At 50.2% G+C, this 22,228-nt stretch overlaps 1 protein-coding gene and 1 long non-coding RNA gene across 26 annotated transcripts in view; one reads left to right on the plus strand and one right to left on the minus strand.

The window, feature by feature from the left end:
- KIF9 (kinesin family member 9) overlaps positions 1-22,228 on the plus strand; it is a 38,319-nt gene that overhangs the window by 13,376 nt on the left and 2,715 nt on the right. For 3 of the 4 annotated variants that reach the window (XM_043886046.1, XM_043886044.1, XM_043886045.1), the window contains 15 exons: positions 1,211-1,294; positions 1,407-1,499; positions 2,240-2,387; positions 3,491-3,555; positions 5,503-5,580; positions 10,721-10,789; positions 11,607-11,711; positions 12,921-12,976; positions 13,705-13,795; positions 14,244-14,377; positions 15,926-16,117; positions 17,294-17,508; positions 19,487-19,663; positions 19,963-20,078; positions 20,432-20,536. In XM_043886046.1, the coding sequence (XP_043741981.1) occupies positions 1,211-1,294; positions 1,407-1,499; positions 2,240-2,387; positions 3,491-3,555; positions 5,503-5,580; positions 10,721-10,789; positions 11,607-11,711; positions 12,921-12,976; positions 13,705-13,795; positions 14,244-14,377; positions 15,926-16,117; positions 17,294-17,508; positions 19,487-19,663; positions 19,963-20,078; positions 20,432-20,536 (1,728 nt within the window). The remainder of the gene's footprint in view (positions 1-1,210; positions 1,295-1,406; positions 1,500-2,239; positions 2,388-3,490; positions 3,556-5,502; positions 5,581-10,720; positions 10,790-11,606; positions 11,712-12,920; positions 12,977-13,704; positions 13,796-14,243; positions 14,378-15,925; positions 16,118-17,293; positions 17,509-19,486; positions 19,664-19,962; positions 20,079-20,431; positions 20,537-22,228) is intronic. The other variant, XM_043886047.1, reaches the window with a different exon arrangement.
- Positions 1-22,228, minus strand: part of LOC122682833 — a 60,256-nt gene that overhangs the window by 11,855 nt on the left and 26,173 nt on the right. For 6 of the 22 annotated variants that reach the window (XR_006337549.1, XR_006337547.1, XR_006337551.1 and 3 more), the window contains exons 3-6: positions 15,128-15,309; positions 13,342-13,403; positions 8,997-9,081; positions 2,227-3,177 (exon numbers count right to left, since the gene is read on the minus strand). This is a non-coding gene — a long non-coding RNA (uncharacterized LOC122682833). Of the gene's footprint in view, positions 1-25; positions 3,178-8,996; positions 9,082-13,341; positions 13,404-14,214; positions 14,332-14,565; positions 14,656-14,928; positions 15,009-15,118; positions 15,310-22,228 lie in introns of those variants that run through there. The other 16 variants (XR_006337553.1, XR_006337537.1, XR_006337544.1 and 13 more) reach the window with 11 other exon arrangements.

Consider the following 22,228-nt stretch of genomic DNA (forward strand, 5'->3'; position numbering starts at 1 on the left):
GGATTTCCCTGTTCATGTCTTTTGATTATTATCTTTACAGATGTCTTTTTTTTTTTCTCATTTGTATAAATTATAAATTCTGAAAACTAGTTCTTTTCTCAGTTGTATGTATTACAACTGTTTTCTATCTCCTGTGACTTGTCTTTTTTTCTTGATATGTCAATTTGATGAACAAATAACTTTAGGTTAGTTGAATGTGACAGTGAGACCTTGGGGATGTAGCCTGGGAGCCAGCCGGGCGTCCTCCCCAGTGCAGGGCCTCCCCTCCTCTTCAGGTGCTCCACTCTCCGCAGGGGAAGGCAGTACCACTGATGTGGGGTTCCTTCATAGCACTTCTCAGGGTCCTTTAAGGAGACAAGAGTCCCTCCGTATGAATCTTTTTCTCTAAGTACAACCATCTCTACCATGTCTCCTTTTAAGTATATTCTGGTCACAGTGCCAGTCCTGTGAATTAGAGGCAAGGGCTGTCTCTTTAAAGAAACAAATTACTGATTTTTTCCTAATGTTTAAATGTAATTCATGTTCACTTTAAAAATATGGAAGCATAACCTGTATATATAAAAGATCCACCTATAAACTCCAACCTGGAAGTGACCATTATTAACATCTTGGTAGCACCATCTGTTTATTCTTTCTTCTATGAATGCTTCTGCATTCCTCAGACTGTACCAGCGTATGATTTTACCCTTCATTTTGTTAATGAGGTGTATCACACTGATTGATTTGTGTATGTCAGACCATCCTTGCGTCCAGGGTAAACTCCATTTGGCTGTGGTGGATAGTCCTTTCATCGTGCTGTTGAAGGCAGTTTGTTCCAGTTTTTGGATTCTGCATTATTGTTATTAAAAGCTATTTGCCAGTATTCTTCTGGTCACGTAACATTGTTCTCCAGATAGATCATTCCTGAATTGTTGGATATGTAGGTTGGTTATGACTCAATATCCATGAACATTTTTTAGGCTCATAATTTTTGTTGCCACTTTGCTTTTCAGAATGCTATTATACAGATTCACATGTTGCTAGCAGTGAGTGAAAGTATAGGTCTGGACTCCAATTTGTCTTCTGTTCTACTAGTTTATAAATCAGATTTCCCTGGAAGGCCTGCCTGAGGGCTGTGATGTAAAGATCATTTCTGTATAGTTAAAAAATGATTCAAATGCCTTGTTATTTCAATATGTCAAAATGTCTACATGTTTTCTGTCTTCTTCAGGGAGAGACTAACAGGATTATAGCCTCCCACACAATGAACAAGAACTCATCCAGGTCACACTGCATTTTCACCATCTATGTGGAGGTAAGTACAAGCTCTTTGAGTAGCTTGGGAAGGGAGGTCGATTCCCACAGAGCCTATTCTGTAAGAAGCTTCTCACTGTGACAACCTAACCTCTGTTTTGGGTGTTTCACAGGCCCGTTCACGGACCTTATCAGATGAAAAGTACATCACTTCCAAAATTAACCTGGTGGATCTAGCAGGCTCGGAGAGGCTGGGGAAGTCTAGGGTAAGTGGGGGAGCAGGAAGTTCCTCCTCAACAAGCCATGGCCCTGTTTCCAGTTTAGTGTCTGTGTGCGTGGACTGTCCCTCGTTGGGCATTCGTGAGCACCGTTCCTAGCTAGGCGCAGTTCAGTGTGAACTGAACAGCAGCAGTGAAACAGCTGCATCAGAGAGGCAGTTCCTACCTGGCAGGACTGTTGTAAACGCTAAATGAGATGATGGCTCCTAAATTCTCAGCAAAGTGCCTGGCAGGCAGTGCTCAGTCAGTGCTCCATGCTCTTATTAGCATTTCTCTGTGCATGAGTGTTCATATGATGAATATTTGCATGAATTTTTCATCTCACATACATATTCATATGAGTATTAGCATAAGTATTCATAAGAGCATTCAGAAGAGCATTCAGATGAATGTTTGTATTTGTGTGTTGAATGAATGTTTGTATATTCCCAGGATTATTTGCTCAAATATCTGCACAAATATTCCCCTGTATGTTCATAACAGTGTGACTCTTAAGGGAGTATTCATATGAATATTCACACAAGTATTCACATTCATATGAGCATTCACTCATGAATATCTGCATCAGCGTTCCTGGGAGTGTTCCTATTAGCCCAACGTGGAGTACAAGACAGGAAGAGAAGACCCTGCTTCTGGGCAGGAGGCTCTGGCCTGGCCGCAGACCTGCAGCGTGTTTGTGGGGCAGCCTCTCCACTTGGCCTGAAGCAGAACTGACCTTTGGTTTGTAGTCTGAGGGCCGAGTCCTGAAGGAAGCCACCTACATCAACAAATCGCTGTCATTCCTGGAGCAGGCCATCATTGCCCTCGGGGACCAGAAGCGAGACCACATCCCCTTCCGGCAGTGCAAGCTCACCCACGCCCTCAAGGACTCGTTAGGTGAGGGGTGGCTGCGGTGCAGGGAGGAGGGACAGGACTGGCCTGTCTGCTGCTGCTGGTAATGGAATTGCTCCCTCCCCGCGGCATGGACTTACCTGCAGCCTTTTCACAGTGACCTCAGACACACCTGGAAAGGCACAGTCAAGCCCAGTGCCCTCTCCTGTCCCCCATGCCATTCTGCCCCCTCCTCAGAGGCTTTGCCTAAGCTTTGGCCTCTACTGGGGGCACTCTCTCGTGTCCCCCCATCCCTGAACCAGCTGGCAGAATCCTTCATCGCCTTGAAGCCCCAGGTGGAGGGCCTGTCCTGTGAGGTCTTCCCTTTCCTTCAGTCTCCCTGATTGAGGAGCAGGGGCTGTGTCTTGTCATCCTGTGTTCCCAGGCTTTCGCGTTGGGCCTGAAGGTAGGTGTGTGATTATTAACTGTGTGTCCCCCATAAGCAAAGCCCTGGCCCCAGGCCTCTGCCCTGCCCCAGCCATCTCGCCTCTGCTTTCTCCCCAGCTCCTCTTTAGGTACATTTGGCGGCCTCTCCCTCTTCTCTCCTTCCCCTTGCCTCCCAGGCTTGTGCCTGCTTTCGTGTGTCTTCTCTGGCCCTCAGTCGGGTCAGGCTGCTAGAACAAAATACTATGGACTGGGACTATGGACAAGCATATGCTATCTCAAAGAACTATGGACTGGGGCGCTCACACTATGCAGACATCTGTTTCTCACCCTCGAGGCTGGAAGTCCCAGATCAAGGTCCAGCAGGAATGGTTCCTGGTGAAAACTGTAGATGGCCGCTTTCTCCTTGTGTCTTCACATGACCAAGAGAGAGAGAAAGAAAAGAGAAAGATCACAAAGAGACAGAGCGCTGCTCTCTCTCTCTCTTCTTTTAAGGGCACTGATCCTATCATGGGGCTCCACCCTCATGACCTCATCTAAACTTAATCACTTCCTACAGGCCCCGCCTCCAAATGCCATCACCTTGGGCACTAGGACTTCAATATATGAATTTTGAGGGGACCCAAGCGCTCAGATAATAACAGACCACTGCCACCAGCCTCAAAGGAATGTTTTGGCAGAAAATCCACATGGTTCACGGACCTTCTGTGTCTTGCTTTCTGCAGGGGGAAATTGCAACATGGTCCTCGTGACAAACATCTATGGAGAAGCTGCTCAGTTAGAAGAGACGGTATGTAAGGACAGTCAGTGCAGCCGGGTTAGCATCCATCCTCAGGCGTGCCGGACTGGGTAAACTGACTCAGTAGCTGCAGACATGGTCAAGAGTGGATGGATCCAGGGGATGAGTCTGAGCCAAAATTACCAAAGGGGCTCCAGCTGGGATCAAGATACCAAGTCCCAAGGGGCAGAAGCTGTGCCAAGGGAGAGTCAAGGCAGGGGGCGAGCTGAGTGTGGGAGCCCCTGTGAGGGGAGGAGGCTGTGAGTCAGCTGGGAGGGGCAAGCACTGTGTTCTGACCCACGCAGCGGGAGGCTCAGGAAAGAGGAAGGAGAAGGTGAGTGGCTGGAGGGGCCCTGGTGGCCATGCTGGGGCCTTGGCTGCTCTCCTGAAGATGGCAGGGGTTGTCACAGGGCTTTAGTGAAAGAGGGTTGTGGCCAGACTTGTGACTCAGGGAGATGAACTCAGCAGCAGGAAACAGGTGATCTGAGGAGGTGAGAGGCTTATGAGAACCAGAGGCAGGAATAAGAGCTGAGCTAGTGACACAGCAGAGTCCACATAGCTGGGGCTCCCTGCCTCTCCTCCCAGCTCATCATAAATGAGATAGGACTAGAAATCTCTCCCTAGACATTTTGCTCAAATGTGGATGGCTCAGGGCAAGCTTCAGTCGTATGCAGAATCCACTCAGTGAAAGAGGTCAGGCACTGCAGGGAGAGATGCTCCTGCAGGGCCTCCCAGCTTTGTGCAGTAGCGACTGTCCCAGCTTCCAGGGGGAGTTCTCCTGTTGCACACTCAGCGCCCTGGGATGTGGGAGGCCAGGGAGGGGAGCTCCAGCTGACGTGCAGGCAGCAACCCCAGAGGAAGGCTTCAGGACCTACTGGTTTCAGAGTATCATAAAGCGTGAGTGAACCCCAAGAGGAGTCATGTGACTATTGGGCCTCCTGGCTGCCTGGTTGAGAAATCTGTCCTCGTAGACCATGGAAGACCCTCTCTCCCCTTATGCCCACCTCTGAGATGGTCACACAGGGAGCAGCTCTCCTGGCACCTGCTGTCCCCAGAGGCTTGTACCCATACCACCTGGGACCTCTGCCCAGGACTGAGCCCACAGGAGCCCCAAGGAGCTGCTAGGAAAGGCTACCAGGGGTTGGGACAAAGGCAGATTGGCAGTGTGGAAGGTCATGATTCTCTTCTCCAAGTGTTCTGACTTGAAAGCAGTGCCTGTCATGATTCATGTTGCTTTATGCAGTGGCCCTGCCTGTGTGTACAAGGGAGTCGTGGCCACATGTGCTGCTGCGCTTGCAGCAGGAGTCTGGCTTCACCCCACACAGAGGTAACTCTAATGACAGGGGCCTCTTTGGGGGCTGACTGGGGGCCAGTTCTGTCCAGAGCACATTATGCACCTGAGCACTCAGTCTCCCAGTGACCCTGTAAGCCAGGTCTCCCCGACTTTACAGAGAGGTTACAAGACCCTTCTGAGGATGTAGTCGGTTGGTCTGTGCAGAGCTCTTCACCACTAGACAAGACTGTCCAGTGGAAGAGCCCTTTCAGGCCTTCCTCAGGCTACTTCTGGGTGACCCATCCCTCCTCTGAGTCTGCCTCCCTGCTTCAGGCCCTGAGTTAGCCCAGCGTAGTCTGAGGCTGGGATGTCAGGGCCTGCCTCATGTGCCTCTGGCTACTCCTCACACCAGGGAGCAGCCCCCCACTCCTCGTGGAACATCAGTGCTCCAGGGCTGTCTCCCAAGCACCTACCCACAGGCCTCCGGCCATAATCACCCCTGGCTGGCTGTGCCCCTGGAGGGACGCAGACAAGACCCCCCGGATGTCACTCCATGGGCCCATGGAGCACTCCTCTCTTTGGGGAGATTTGTTTTCTAGTGGACTCCTTTAGACATTGTTTAGCAAATGTCTCTAGTCACAAGTAATTTGCCAGGAACATAGAGGTTTGTCTGATCTGTTTTTCAGTTGTCTTCACTACGGTTTGCCAGCAGGATGAAGCTGGTCACCACCGAGCCTGCCATCAATGAAAAGTATGATGCTGAGGTATTAAGGGTGTAGGCAGGTGTCTCCCTCTGGGGAAGATGTATGGGTTTGCTGCCCGGATCCCATGAGCCTGGCTTCCTTTCCTGCCTTCACCAAAGATACCCATGCTATCCTGAGTCAGTTGCTTTCTGTTCTGGGGTAGGTCAGTGTTCAGAGTCCCTAGAGACCCCCTTGGGAGCTGCCACCAAGGTGAAAGGGCTAGATCAGGCCCTCACCCAATTGCTGGGGCCTCAAGGCTTCTGCATGGGAGTCCTTTGAGCTGCTTCTGAGCTTAATCCGTGTGGGCTGTCTCTCAGACTCGTCTGGCTAGGTCACTACTGAACCGCTTTCTTCCCAGCCTGAGCGATCCCTCTCGGCATACAGCTGATCAATCAGGAGGAATGCTCAGCATCAAGACTAACCAGGGAAATGCAATTTAAAACCTTAGTGGAATTCCACCTTCAGACTAGCAAAAATTAGACATTTTCTGACAATGCAAACCATGGTGAGTATGTGCAAAACAGCAGATCTTATTTATTTCTGGTCAAAGGGTAATTGCCAACCACTTTGGAGAGCATTTTGGCAACATCTACTGAAGTAAAAATGCATTTACCAATAATTTTCTTTTCCTTTAAGATGCTTATGCAATTATAGTTATTGGAGAGGAGCACATGTGTGCCCTAAACCCATGACACATCAGCTGAACTTTCCAGACTCTAAATCCTGAAGGAAAATAACAGTCCCAGGGCTCTGTGTATCTAAACCGTGGTTTGGAGGTTGAGGAAGAAGTAGAGCTTAGAGAATTACCCCAAGGGCTCGTTGAACCACAGGTCACTGGACCCGTTCCCAGAGTTCCTGATTCCCTTGGTCTGGAGTGGGGCTGAGGGTTCAGATTTCTCCGAAGTGTTCCCAGTGCTGCTGTTGCGGGACCTCACTTGGAGAATGACTTGTACTGTTAAGAGCCCTGGCATGTGCATTGGGCTATCCTGGTTCAGTAGCCTGTTCTCTCGGCTGTCTAGCCTCAGTAAGATACTTGTTCTTTCTAAGGGAAGAATAACAGAGTCCACCCTCAAAGAGATGTTGTGAAGAGTAAGGTAATGAGTAGAAATCATTTAGCACAGCGCTGTCATGGCGTAAATGTTTAGGAAATGTTAGTTAGCAGTCCACTCAGTTCTGCAGACCTGCAGTGTCACTTCTAGGTGTACAGTCTAGTGGCATTCTCGCGCATGCACATAGAGACTTACAGAAAACGGTGCTGCACCGCTTATTGCAATGGTGACAAGTTAGGAACACAATTAATAGCCTTTAACAGGAGTAGCTAAGTAGGTTGTGGAGGGAGGAAGCCAGAGCTTGAGGTTTGAGCATGGATAATCTCTAGTGAGAAAACAACTTGGGGATTGAAATGGTGGCATCTATCATTCATACCAAGTATAAAGAACATAAAAAGCAATGCTGATTATTCTTAGTGCATACGTGTGCATGTAGTCACAAAAACGTGTGGGAGTGAAAAGACCAAACTGAGCTGGGGGTTCCTTCTGGATATCAGGGTGGGGAATGGACTCAGAGTGGGGTCCAGGGGCTTCACATTTATCTTAAATGTTTCATTTCTTTTGAAAACAAAAAGTATCTGCAGCCAGCATTTAGCATGCTGTTAAAAAGTCAGATTTTAGGGTGGTCTTCCCAAAGTTTCATGGCATTATTTTCTATGCTTTTCTGTAGCTTGGAGCTTCTCTTATTTATTTTTCTTATTTTCTTATTTGGTATTCACTTAGCTTAGGACTACCACATTACCACCTCTGAACCTGACTGGGTGGGCATTGCACCTGATGGCAAGGACTTTCATTTTAATGTAATTCCTGTTCTGAAATCTGCACTGTTGGTTCTGGACAGCCAAGTTCTCATGTCGCCAAATGCGAATGTGTTTATAATCTTTATGATAAGCCTTTTCCTTTCTATGCACGAGTTCTTGAGAGAGATCTGGAAAGGTATTTTAGTGCCTCCTTTCCTAGACTGTAGTCAGTATTCCCAGGTTGTTTCCAGCAGCATTTTCAGTACTGATGCCTGTTTTCAAGGGGGGTGGAATAGCTTCTGTAGGATTTCCTTGGCTGGCGGTGTTGGCTGAAAGGTGGGAGACTGAGTTCCTGGTCCACCTCTGCTACCAGCTGTCTGCGGTGAGTTGCTCAGAGTCTGAGCCTCAGGGTATTCATCTGTGAACTAGGAAGTTGGACTGAAGACGTCCAGTGACCTTCCCACTATGTCTGTGATTGCATGAGGTGGTGGAAGGGTTGTGAGTCATGGGTATAAACAGACAGCAGAAAGACTTGGGGTATCCTAGTCTGCCAAGAAGAAATGCACTTACATGCTGCAGTGAGGTCAAAATAGGGTAACTGCTTTGGCTGAGAGCTGTTCCCAGCCTGCCGTGAACTTAAGCAGAACTCTCTGAATTATCCTCATTACATTTATAATGGAAACACCTAACCATCAAGGAACTTAACGTAGGGTCTGTGTTGTCTCCAAGGCGTTTTTTTTTTTCCATCCAGAAAATGCTACTGTGTCTTAAAAGGGAGTTGGTCCACCAGGAGGTGCTGCCAGACCCTATTCTGTGGGGTCAGCTGTTCCAGTTCTGTTTCTAGGCAGTTTCTTTCCAGTCAGTCAGTAGAAGAGGACAGATAGAGGCCACTAAGCCTACCAGGCAGTAAGAGAAGTGGCTTCCACGCTCTCAGGGCGCAGCTCGGAGCCTGGTGACCCAGGACAGCAGATGGCCCGTTTCCGCCATCACCCGACTGGCCCAGAGGTCTCAGCCTGGCTCCTCGTGCCACAATGGATGGAGGAGTCATCAAGCTGGAGGTCCCCAGCAGCTCAGCCAGTTTCCCTGGCTGGGTAGAGTGCATTTTCTAGAACTGAGATCCCTCAGCTGGGACGAGGGGGTGAAGATGAGTAGGGGCTGGCCACCAGTCCTCTCTCATAGGACTTCCCTCAGTTACCTCATAGGAAGTCCACCTGAAGGACTATCTTGAGGTTCCCCAGAGGGGCAGAGTCAGAATTTGGACCCTGGTCATGTGTCTTGAGTTCAGGCTTCGTGCCCTAATTTGCCAGTGAGCCACCAGGACCCCTTGCTACAGACTGGTCACTGCTTTGGTCACCAGATGGACAGAGGACCCTGACAGGCTACAGTCCATGGGGTTGCAGAAGAGTCAGACAAGACTTAGGGACTAAACAACTACACCTGAGACCCAGCTGTCAGGGGCTCCCTCTAGTGGCCATTTTTGACAATTAAAGGAAGCCTATTGTTCACACCGAAGGTTCTCAACGTGAAGTCCTGGGCTGCTTATATGCAAGACTCAAGGACAGTATCTATCACATGTAAAATGACTAAGCAATTCTGCTTCTAGAAATGTATCATTTATTCGTTCAGCTAAAATTTATGAAGTACTTACTATGTGCCGGGCACTTTTTGAAGCACTTGGGACACGTCAGTGGATCAACAGAAACACAAATCTGTCTTGAAGAGCTGACAGTTCACTGGAGATGGGAGAGACAGATTTAATAAACATAAATCAGTCAGTTCTAGATTCTTCCATTTGCGACAACATGGATGAACCTCGAGGTCATTGTGCTAAGTGAAATAAGCCACGTACACAAAGAAAAACACTGTATGATTTCACTTATATGTGGAACCTAACAAAGTCAAATTCATAGAAGCAGAAAGCAGAGCAGTTAGTTACCAGGATTGGGAGGAGGCAGGCTGAGATATGGGAGATGTGGGTCAAAGAGTACATATTTTTAGTTCTAAGAGTTCTGGGGATCTAACATATAGCATGGTGAATATAGTTAGTAGTGTGCTGTATACGGAAAATTTGCAAGGGAAGTAGATCTCAGAAGCTGTACCACATACACAAAAAATGGTAACTAGTGGATATGTTAATTAGCTTGACTATAGTAGTCATTTCACCGGGTACATGTATATCAAAACATCATATGTTGTATAACTTAAATATATATAATTTTTCTTAAAACTAAAATAGGTTAGGTTCTGGAGCTTCACTGTCCAATACAGTAGCCACTACTCACACGTGGCTTCTGAAATCAGTAAAAAAAAAAAAAAAAACACAAAACTTTCTTTCTGGTCACACTTCATGCCACAGGGATACTAGTTCCCCAACCAGGGATCAAACCCATACCCTCAGCAGTGGAAGTGCAGGGTCTTAACCACGGGACCGCCAAGGAAGTGCTCTAATAAAATTAAAAATTAAAAAATTCACTTCCTCTGTCCCACTAGTCACATTGTAAGTGTTCCATAGCTTTGTGTGGCTTGTGGCACAAACAGAACCTTTCCATCATTACAGCAAGTTCTGTTAGCACTGTTCTAGGGTATGTTCTATGAAAAAACAACTAGAGCAAGATTTTTAAAAAAGAGTGGTGTGAGAGTGGGAGGGGATTGCAGTTTTACATGGGGTGATTGAGGGGCGCCTAATTTAGCAGTGTTTGAACAGAGACTTGAGCCAGGTGAGCTATGCGAATACCTGGGAGAAGAGTGTCCCAGGCAGAGGGGACAGGCAGCACAGAGGCAGGAGTGTGCTCACTTGGTGGGAGTGGTGTGAGCAGGGGCAGAAGCGTAGGCAAGGAGTACCGGGGCAGGTCACAGAGCGCATAGGTCACTGTTACCCTACACAAAGATGTAAGAGCAGAGGTGTTCTGCAGCATTGTTTATAGCAGCAATGGATGGAGGTGGCATGCCTGTCAGTGGGGAATGCTGAGGCTTTGTGCAGTGGCTGCAGAGGATGAGGGTGACAGCGTCCTGGAGGCACAGGCTGCGCGGACAGGGCGGTGACCCTGGTGGACTGAAGTATGCTGGAGCTCCTGGAGTCGGGCTTGAGGGTGGTCCTAGTGGTGCCCATACTCACTCTGTTCTCAGTCTCCCCTGCAAGTAAGAGGCAAGGGACAGAGAAGTGCTGAAACCCCTTCAAACTCTAAACTCACCCAGCTGGGGAAAAGTCACCAGCTGGGAGGGAATCGTCCAGATGTTGAGATAACACTCCACAGATTACCTGCAAGGGCCAGGATGTCCAAGGACGGGATGGGGAATTATAAGTGGCTTCTCTGACTGTCCTCTATGCTACCACCCCACCCCCCCGCCCCCCGCAATATGCTTCCCTTGCAGAGAATGGTCAAGAACCTGGAGAAGGAGCTAGCATTGCTCAAGCAGGAACTAGCCATCCATGACAGCCTGGTAAGGGGCTAGAGGTGGTGGGCGGAATCCTGGAGGGACTGGGGTCAGGGTACCAAGTGGGCAGAAGGACTAGAAGGGGGCAGTGAGTCAGCAGGGATGGATCAGAGGGTGGGCTGGGTGAGCAGAGGGACTGGGTGGACAGGGGGCCACGAGGGTCAGGGGCTGAGTAGACAGGGGACTGAGGGAACAGAGACTGCGGGGGCAGAAGGCCTGGGGGATCAGGGATGTCTGTTGGACAGAGACCCTGGAAGAACAAGTTATGGGCAGGGCTGTCAGATGGTCAGGGAGCAGAGCCAGGCAGTAGGCAGGGGGATGAAGGGCAGGGGCCACAGGCCTGGCAGGTGGGGGTACAGAGGCAGACAGCCTGATGACGGCTCAAGGTCAGGGAGGTGGACACGCTGGATGGTTATTAGGGGCAGCAGGGAGCTGGAAGGTAGGGGTGGGGGGCAGGAGACCTCCAGTGCTGGTCTGAGCTGATGCTCATGGTCCAGAGGGTCTCAAGGCAGAGGCGCCCCCTCCCTTCCTCATCCCACAGTCTGCTGAGACTCAGCCAGCAGAGCCCTCCGGCTTGGAGGAGCAGGCCATTGTCTGGCAGCCTTTCTTTCCCTGCCTCACCTGGTTGTCCTGTGCTGACCCACCCACCTGGCCTGTGAGTCAGGCCCTCCCTACTAGGACATGGTGATGAAGGGAGTGGAGTGACTTGGGTAGCCAGGCTATCTGCCCAGCCTCCCCACTTTGGTCCTCAGAATGGTCCCTGCCACCCTGCTTAGGCTCGGGCGCTTGGAGCTTAACAGTATGTTCCTCTTCCTTCTCCAAGGCCAACCGTACCCTTGTGAACTATGACCCTATGGATGAAATCCAGATTGCTGAGATCAACTCCCAGGTGCGAAGGTACCTGGAGGGAACGCTGGAAGAGATTGACGTAAGGAGCCTCTCAGGACCACCATGTCTGGCTGGCCCGGGCCTCTGTCTCCCAGCCACACCATGATGTATGCTGCGCTAGCCTGGGAACCTCACTGAGAGGGTGCAGGGGGTGTAGGGTAGGTGGTGCTGGATTCCTGGCCTCAGGGCCCTTCAGCCCACTGAGGCCTCAGCATCCATGTTTAGGGTCGCAAGGCTGTGGGTGCCCCACAGAGTGGCCCACAGCCTTGAACACAGGGGAGGTGGTCCAAGCCTTGACCACAGTGGGGGTGGTCCAAGCCTTGACCACGTGGGAGGTGGTCCAAGCCTTGAACACAGTGGGGGTGGTCCATCACTGGGCCACCAGTACAGATTCTAGAGCCAAGCTGCTCTGGGTTGACTCTTGGAGCTCAGCAGTCTCCCTGCTGAGTGGCCTCAGGAAAATGCTCACGCGCGTGTACTCTGGTGGCTTGACCTGTATGGTGGGGAGGGAAACCGAGCTAGGATGAACTGAGATGCAACACCTCAGGGGCTTGTCGGTGGCAGGCAGGGGGAGGGCATTAAAGGATGACGGTCATGCTGGTTGTCTTTAAGGCGGATCCCTCCAGGGCCCATGCTGGAGTGGGCCAAGGAGGAATAGAGCAGCCACAAAGGGAAGACTCTCAGGGGTAAAGAGGCATTCTGTTTTCAGAGCACAGGCTGGCAGACCTCTCATCAGGGGGCTCATGGACAGAGCCTTGTGAGCAGCTGTGAGCAGCTGCCAGAGGGCAGGCCCAGAATGACCGAGGCGTCAAGGCTAATGCTAGAGGGCAATGCGGTCAAGAGAGGCTGATGGTCTTCCTTCAGCCGCAGGTGTGTGTATGTGTCTGTGCCCACACAGAACGGTTCATAATGGCTCCTTTTGGAAGCAGGAGAGAGCTGAGGACAGTTAATTTTATTTAGATGTTTTCTTAGTACCTTCAAGAACTACAGTCATTTCAATTTCATATAACTCTTCAGTCAGAAAAGGTGATTTTTTTATAGCCTCAGTAAATAGTTTCCAAACTACTAATCAAGGGTTTCTTTGTTCTTGAGGAGGGCTTGACTGCCACTTTGCTGAGAGGGTGTTGGTACAAGGCCCTTCTTGAGACACATGGTCCCAGGCTTAGCCAAGGAGTCCTGATTTCTCCACAGACACAGCCTTAGTCCCATGGTGCCCCTGGTCTAACCTCTGCCTTGCTCTCCTCTCCAGATAATCAACCTCAGGCAGATCCAGGAGGTGTTCAACCAGTTCCGGGTGGTGCTGAGGTAAGGGACCCACCACACCCACCCAGTCTTGCATCAGGCTGCCATCTTCCTTTCCCATGGTCTGGGTGCCCGGCCTCCAGGTGCTCTGCCTTCTGTCTGGTGTGCAAGGAGCCGGATCAGAGGCCTCTGGGTATGGCAGCCCCGGGTGACCCCAGCAGTCTGCCTCTGAGCTCTCAGGTCCTCCTGGAAGTGGGGAGGACAGCCCCCGCTTTGAGGGCTACACAGAGAGGAGGCAGCCCCTGGTTTCCTGGGCTCGCTCACTCGACAGGAGTTCTTTATGTAGCCAGAGCAGGGCGTTCTGATGCTCCTGGCACCCTCTTCCCCACCTCAAGAGGGATTTGTGGTTTACTGGGGTACAGACATACCTGTAGCCGACTGGCTCGTGCTGGGTGGTAACACAGAAGCTGGGCACGTGATTCCGAAGGGCCTGTTAGAGACAGATGGGGATGCATGATGCAGGCTTGGGGTCCTTGTCAAAGGTCATCTTAGAGCAGCTGTCCTTGACACATAGGGTGACCCCTGCGGATTTGGGGACTGGACAGTGGGTACATGCTTTGGGGAGTGGGGAGCAGAGAATGAGCGTGTTTTGTTTGGTCTGGCTCAGGATGAGGGCGTGACTCTGTCTCAGGGGCCACACACAAACAACTTCTAACTCCAGAACTTGGTGCTCGCCCCAGTGGGCTCAGATTGCCCCAGGTGTGAGGGGTTCTTTCACTCTGTCTCCCAAGCCAACAGGAACAGGAAGTGGAGTCTGCTTTGCGCAGGAAGTACACCCTCATAGACAAGAATGACTATGCAGCCATCTCTGCTGTCCAGAAGGTAAGCACAATTGCCTCTTACTGACAAGACTCACATCAGAGTTTTGCATTCCCGGGTCTTGCCAGAGGCAGTGAGTGCCTTGCATTAAAGCAGATCTAGGGTTGTAACAGGTAAAGGTTAACATCAGCATGAGCATGGAATGACCCATGCAAGAGTCAACCATGTATGAATTCAAAACACCCTGCTCTGGCCACATAAAGAACTCCTGTCCAGTGAGTGAGAAATTGGAAATGGGCCTCAGGCGTCTCAAGAGTGTGGATGAGACACCACCTATGAGAACAGTTGGCGCAGAAAGTGGATGTTTGGTGGGGTGGTCAGGGACAGCTGACATGGGGACAGCCTGAAGTGACATCCGCAGGAGCCACCTCTCAGTGTGTGGGATGAACATGTCCACCAGGGGCCTGAACACTTGATCTGACCTGCAGACCTGTGACTGGCCTCTGTCCAGGCAGGGCTCGTAGACGCTGACGGCCACCTAGTGGGCGAGCCTGATGGACAAGGCTTTGGACTCGGAGTCGCCCCTTTCTCTACCAAACCTGGGAAGAAATCCAAGTCCAAGAAGATGTTTAAAGAGCAGCTCAGGTGAGTGACTTTCCTGCTGCTCCCGCTGATCAGCACCTTGCCCTCCTTGGCTGGTGAAGGGGACACAGCTGTCCCTCCTTTCCCCCGGTCTTAGTGACGGGGTGGGGTGGTCACAATGGACATCACCCCTGCCAATACTAACAGCATCTGTGGGGCCCAGGCTGGGACTGCTCATCTGTCATACTCACAGCGGGTCTGTGAGGTGGGAGTTCACGTCTCCAGTTTACTAATAAGGAAACCGAGGCTCAGAGAGGGGAGGTCATTCCAAGGTCACACTGCTGAGGATTGGTAGAGTGGAAATGAGAAGCTGGGTTGCCACTCGCCCTCTGGTACTTCACATGGAAACCCACCCTACCACCACGTTCCTTCTGTGACCCAGCTAATTGGCACCCATATGTCCCCTAAAAACCCCAGCTCAACTTGCAGGCAAGACACATTTGTGGGTGCAGGGTGGAAGGAGTGTCAAGGTGCCCTTAATGAGTCGGCCTCTCTGGGAAGTGCTGTGTTGTGGTGGACAAAGCCCCCACTCTGAGGGTGACTCTCGGGCTCACCTCCCTACTGTGTAGTTCTCTCACCCAAGAGAGTCACCTTCTGTGAGGCATGAGAGCTTCTCTGCCTCGGTTTCCTCCCCCTAAGTGGGAATAATAATAATAATAGCATCAGTCACTGGGCTGGTTTTGAGGATAAGTGAGTAAACGCAGCCCCCGTCCCTGGAAGACCTCAATAGCAACATGTTGTTACCATTATCACCTTTTCCTTGTGAAAGGACATGGGTCAGAGCTGACGGCAGAAAACTGTCATGTGCAGGACCGGCGTCGGGTGGCGGGATGTCCTGGCCTCCTCCTGCCTCTTCAGGAGGGCGGTCACCCCTCTGTCCTGCTGTCAGGTAACCCGTGTGTCAGGGAGATCGAGGCTTGGTCCCTAGGCCACACCTGTTGCAAGAAGAACAGAGAAGGAAGCAGTCATGGAGGGAGCCACGGACATCCTCCCTTCAGTTCAGCCCTGCTCTCACGTGCCTCTTGGGAGGGAGGGCCCTGGGCGCCATCATGTGGAGAGAGATGGCTCTTTCCGGGGAGCTGGTGTGGGCACTGATGTAGGTGGGTGAGCAGGTCATGGGCTGGTCAGAGCAGGGGTACAGACGTGTCTGTCTTTACTGCTGAGCCTCAGACAGACGCGCCCAGGGTGAGGGCCCTGCTTTCCTGCCCAGCGGCGCCTGTGTGACTCCTGCCTCAGCAGCCAGGATGCTCCTTAGAGCCTGTGGCCCACGCCAAGGTCCTCATGCTTCCAAACTGGAGACTACCTGTTCCTCCCAGGTTTCTCCTACCAAGACGGCTGAGGGAGGACCCCTTGTGCTGATAAAAGGGAGACAAATGCTCCCCTCCTCCTCCCCACGTGCATGGCTTAGGGCTGTACTCTTCTTCCTTTGGCTGAGGTGTGTGTTAAGACGGGAGCTGAGTGGAATGGGGTTCTGGTGTATGAGTGTTGAGCAAGATTCCTCCCCTCAGTGTCAGAGGCACTGAGCCGGGTCCCCCTCCCTTCTCCTTCCAGCTCCTCAGCAAGAAAGGAGGGTGCCAGCAGTCCTCTGAGCGGCAAGGACTTGGATGTTTCTGCCTCCAAGACCCAGCTGACCCCGTCCTCCAAGGATGGGGATGTCAAAGACATGCTTGTGCGGGACCGGGAGACCTCCAATACTGAGCCCCTGGCCTCTGACTCCCCAAAGGAGGAATTACGCCCACCCAGGTGACCATCTGATGCTAGCTCCTGTGCCAGATCATACAAAACCAGAGTATGATGTGGAAAGAGCACCTGCAGATAGAAAAGAAATAAAATAGGGGTAACAGGCAAAGACTAGGAGCAGTCCCAAAAGAAGAAACATGGTTGCTTATACAAGTGCAAATTGGTTCAGCCTCAGGAGTCACCCTGTACAGTTATCATTGTGTACAGTTGGCATCGTGTACAGTTGGCATCGTGTAGAGTTATACATGAAATCATTTCAGACCCTCCAAATAGCAATTATTTAAATAATTAAATTTGCACATTATGGGTAAGTAATGTATTCAAAAGATACAAAATTCTCAAGTATGAGACCCTTCCTCCAGCCACGCAGTTCCTCTCCCCCGGTCAGTGAGTAATTGAGTTTTTAGGAATCTGTCCTGAGGAAATAATCAGAGATTTAGACAAAAATTTATATAAAAAGATTGTGTCATTAATTTTAAAAGCAAAAGGAAAATTTTTTTGGTAACACCTTCAGTAGTCAATTAGGGAAAGGGCACCAAGTGAATGATTCTCTCTTCCCTTGAATTGTACAAAGATGTACATGAAGAATTTTTCTCCAGCTTGTGAACATTTCCAAACATTCAGAGAAATTGAAAGATCTGTATAGTGAACACCCTCTTGATTGTACTGTTACTATAGTATTTCATCATGTGTCTTTCTCTTCATATTTTCATCCATCTTTTTTTTACGGATTTCAAAGTAAGTTGCAGACAATCTGCTTTCACCTACCCGGCACTTCATCTTACATCTAGTTAATAATAACTAGAATTCTCAAAGAGTTTTTAATAGCATGAAAGAATGCTTCTGTGAAAAAGGATGCAGAATTATATATACTGCATGATCCAAATATTAAAAAACTTATCAAATAAATTCCTGAAGGAGATACATTCAAGTGTGATTGCCAGTAGGTAATGAGTGGTATTTTGTTTTTTTGTTTTCCTTATTTTAATTTTCTGCAGTGGGCTGAATAGAACAGAGATGAGAGAATCATTCCTATAGAGTTTACCTCCCATCTAGGGTAGGTAGTGCCCAGGAATTCTGACCTCCAGCTCACAGAAGCCCCAGGGAAGAAATGTGAAGTGCCCGGTGGCTCCAAGACAGCTGCCCCTTTTCTCCCTTCATCTCCCTCTCCATCTTCAGGCCCAGCACCCCACCCGCCAAGCCTGTGGCCTTTGAGGACTTTAAGAATGAGCGGGGTAGTGAGATCAACCGCATCTTCAAAGAAAACAAATCCATCTTGAACGAGCGGAGGAAAAGGGCCAGCGAGACCACACAGCGCATCAATGCCATCAAGCGGGAGATTGACGTGACCAAGGAGGCACTCAATTTACAGAAGTCACTACGGGAGAAGCAAGGTAGGCGTGCTGAGAAGGTAGCTGGGGGACAGTGGGATCTCAGTCATCCTGCTTGGGATGGGTGGCTGTGGGTACTGGAGGACCGAGTTGGAAGGGGAGCCACAGGGGATGCCGGGGTGCAGCCCTCATCTCTGGGCATCACTTGGCTCTGGTCAGCCCTGGGGAGTCAGAGTCCTTCTTTGTCCCTCTGCCCACACCTTCTTTGAATATGTGCTTAATCACTCAGTCGTGTCTGACTCTTTGCAACCCCATGGATTGTGTGTAGTCCGCCAGGCTCCTCTGTCCATGGGGATTCTCCAGGCGAGAATATTGGAGTGGGTTGCCATGCCCTCCTCCAGGTCTTTGAATATGCAACCTTATATTTACATATTTTAAGTCATATGCATATTATGCTGATATATCACTTACTCCTCAATATGCCTGAAAAATGTATATTTTTAAAGGATGGGAAGAAGAAAAAATAAACAGTATTTTTAAATAGTTAAGATTTTATGAATATCAGAAAACATTTTTGCCCTTCCCTACCCCCCAAGCAGTTGTTTTCCCATTGGTTGGTAAAATACCAAGTAAAATAACTTTTATCTTAAGGGAACAAATCAAGTAGTTCATTTTTTAAAATACCTGCTAGGTACCTTGACTGGTAGCCACTTGTCAGCCCAGAGTGGTGATTTAATTTGGGACATTAGACATGAGACATGTCTTCCATGAAAAAAAAAAAAGAAAATCATCTTAAGTTCAACTCTTAGAAATTCTTTTCTTTGGAGATAATCAGAGAACCTCTGGGAAATATAAGAGATGTTATCACTCCCTGTCTCAACAGAGTGCTGTAAAGTCTCTACCCTGTGATGGATTTTTGGGCCTTTCCCGGTAGTCCAGTGGTCCTTCGGTGCTTCCAGTGCAGGAGGAGTGGGTTTGATCCCTGGTCAGGGAACTGAGATCCCACATTCCCCATGGTACAGCTCAAAAAAAAAAAAAAGATTTGTGTCTATCAAGTAACCACACTGGAACTGGCCCACAGCCCGCTGATCAGGTTGCCCTGCAGTGAAGGTGAGGGCAGCTCTGGCCCCCCAACTGCAGACACCTTGAATTGGAGCCCTTGCTTCTCCATGCATGGTGTCAGTGACACTTCATGTGCCTCACTTCTCCCCCATAAACATCAGTGGAAGTGCTAATGCCTTCCCCAGGTACTGGGGACTGCCTCATGCACCCTGGCCACACACCTCAGTCACACACAGGACTAACTCTCCAGGAGCCTGGGCTTGGGTACTGACAGGATGCCTTTGCTGAACTTTCAAGTGCCCTAGGCAGTAGACCGCCAGGTGAGTGGCTCCACAGATAATTCTGTCTTAACCCAACAACCCTCATCAAGCTGACAGACCTTAAAAAGGACTGTGCAGAGACCGTGAGTGGAGATGACAACTCATAGGATGATTTACCCCTCCCTCCTGGAGCCCTCTGCCAGCCACCAGACACAATACAGATGTCTGATGCTTTCTAACAAGGTAGCTGGTGAATGCTGAAATTAAGAAGACAATTTGAAATTTGGGTTTACATCTACTGTTAATAAGGAACCTTGCCCAACTGCCTTGTGGTACTAGCCAGTCATGGCAGCTTGTTTATAGAACTTATGAAAAAGATAAACACCTGTATAATAGAGGTATTTACTGGATATTCTGGTTAATGGGGTTTAAGATCAAAATGACCATGGAATGTGGGCCATCTGTACCATTTCCTCTACTCACCTCTCCTGTTGGTCCTAAATATGCCGTGTGGTCCCCTGACCTGAGCTCCCTCTCCCTGTGAGACCTGTCCTGGTAGCCCAGCCTTCTCATGCCTTGTCCACCTCCTCGCTGCACTGCCAGCCCTTCCCCTCACCCTGTATTTGTGCTTTGCCAGCACTGCCCCCTCTTTCTGACCACCTTCCTCCCCACACCCCAGGTGGGCCCCTCATTCCCTGACCTCCTCCATCCCCTTGCAGGTGAGTATGAGAACAAAGGGCTGATGATCATCGATGAGGAGGAATTCCTGCTGATTCTGAAGCTCAAAGACCTCAAGAAGCAGTACCGGACGGAGTATCAGGACCTCCGTGACCTCAGGGCTGAGATCCAGTACTGCCAGCACCTGGTGGACCAGTGTCGACATCGCCTGCTCACGGGTGTGCCATTTGGGGAGGTTGGCCAGCCACCTGGGGTTCCAGGAGGCTCAGGGCAGGGCCACAGCCTGGATTCTAGAAGTGGCTTCAGAACTTCTCTGTGGCAGAGGCAGGGGGATGGGGCTTTAGATGTGTTTCCAGGACTCCGAGGGCAGGAAATGGAGATGGGAAAGGTTGAGACCTGGGAGCAGGAAGTGAACAGCGGGCAAGCCTGTGACAGGCACAAGACAGGCACACACAGCCTTGACCTGCTTCCTCGAGACTCCCCACCCTCACAGCACTCTCTCTGCATCTCCCTGCAGAATTTGACATCTGGTACAACGAGTCCTTCTTCATCCCCGAGGACCTGCAGATGGCACTGAGGCCGGGTGGCAGCATCCGGCCAGGCATGATGCCTCTCAGCAAGATTGTGTCTCTGGTGAGTGGCACAGAGCAGTGGGCGGTGCCCCCTGTCCTCTCCTCAAGCATGGCAGTTCCTGCAGCTGCCCCAGGCAGGCAGGCAGGTACAGATCTCTCCCCAGCTTTGGGGGCTGAGGACCCAGAAAACACCACATGCTGCTGCCAGCCTTCTTGAGTGGCTCATCTTGTCCTGATGGCGGTTACAGGCGTCTGTGATGACATTGGGAAACTTGGGGCTGGAGGACTGTGAGCTCTCCTGGTGGAGGTTTGCCAGCCCAGCGAGGGGCTGCCCCGATGCCCACCACAGGCCCTGTCAGAGCGGATCCTGACGATTCCAGGTGAAGGGTCTGTGCTGAGTTGGGCTTCTTCTAGGGAGAAGACGACCAGGACAGGTTCAGCCAGCTGCAGCAGACAATGCTGCCCGAGGGTCCTGACTCTGTCTCCTTCTACAATGCCAAGGTCAAGATGGAACAGAAGGTAATTCAGGGGGATCCATGTCTCCAGGAAGGCAAGGCCTCAGTGACCTCAGTACTGGGACACCCAGGATGACCCTCCCCACTTTAGAGGCAGAGGAGGAAAATGCCAGCCAGGGAAATCCAGAGTCACCCAGAGTCAGTGGGTATCTTCTGCCAACTCCAGAGTGGCACACAGTAGTGGTTCCATAGGCCTTGGCCAGGCGTGGACATGGTCAGTGAGTGCCAAGACAGCCCATGTGTGGTTCACATGCCAGGGCAGGGCCGGGGGCTCCCCTGAGGCCACTGCCTACTGGGGAGAGCCTCTCCGATGGAGGCCACTGTGCGAAGGCCAGCTAGGCTCTCCTTGTGTTAAGTGTGCAGTGTTGGTTCAGTCAGCTGTGGCTTGGGGCAGGGTCACCTGCCCATCCTAGTTGCCTGGGCCCACTCCTTCAGCAAGAGGATGGCTTTTCCCAGGCAGCCACTTAGCCTTATGCTGTGAGCATTAAGCTTTATTAACCCTGGCCCCTGAAGGGAGGCCCAGATCAGTGAACAGGGCCCTGCCTCTGTGGAAAGGCAGGGCTCTATGGGAGAGGATGGAGTGAGGTCAATTAGGCGTAGGCAGCCCAGCCTCAGAGATCGTTTGACTGTGGCCACTATGCAGGAGCTTCCTTATCTGACCCCAGAGAGACCTACCCCTCTCGGCTCAGAGGAGGGGGCATATGAGGTGAGGCAGGCATTCAACTTTATTCTTTTCTGTGTGGATATTCAGTTTTCCCAGTACCAATTGTTGAAAAAATGATTCTTTTTCTCTTGAACTGTATGGTACCTTGTTGAAATTCAGCTGACCAAAAATGTGATTGAACTTAAACTCTAGGAGTCCTGAATAAGTTGAAATTACCTGGTTCCACTTACATGGCGTAAGTTGAAATAAATGGTTCCACTTACATGAGATAGTCAAAAATCATAGGGGCATGGAGAAGGAAATGCAACCCACTCCAGTACTCTTTCCTGGAGAATCCCTTGGACAGAACCTGGTGGGCTGTAGTCCATGGGGTCACAGAGTCAGACACGAGTGAATGACACACTCACAAAATTGAAGAGATACTTGATGGCACAAGGGTATACTTTATCTACTCTCCCATCTCCTGCAGGAAGCAGGATAGGGCAGGCAGCACCTGGGAGGCAGGATGGCCCGCTCCCCGCATCCCTTCTGGAAGTCTTGGGGCCTCAGTGCCTGCAACAGCTGGCCTTGGACAAATAAAAAACTAAGTTGTTTACTGGAAAAAAAAAAAAAATCATAGGGGCAGAAGATCTAAATGAACATTTCTCCAAAGAAGACATACAGATGGTCAAAAACCATATGAAAAGATATTCAACATCACTAATTATCAGAGAAATGCAAGTCAAAAGTACACTGAGGTATCACCTCACACCAGTCAGCACGATCATCATTAAAAAGTCCACAAACAACATGTTCAACTCACAGAAACAGAGATTAGAATGGTGGTTTCCAGGAAATGGGGGTGGAGTGTGGGAAATGGGGAGATGTTGGTCTAAGGATACAAACTTCCAGTTAGAAGATGAGTAGGTTCTGGGGGTCTAATGTATAGAATGGCGATTTTAGTTAATAATGCTGTTAATAATATATCAATACCTGAAAGTTGCTAAGAGAGTAAATCTTAAAGGATTTCACCACAGAAAAAGAAATAGTAAT

Source organism: Cervus elaphus, chromosome 24 (assembly GCF_910594005.1).
Source record: "Cervus elaphus chromosome 24, mCerEla1.1, whole genome shotgun sequence".
NCBI lineage: Eukaryota > Metazoa > Chordata > Mammalia > Artiodactyla > Cervidae > Cervus > Cervus elaphus.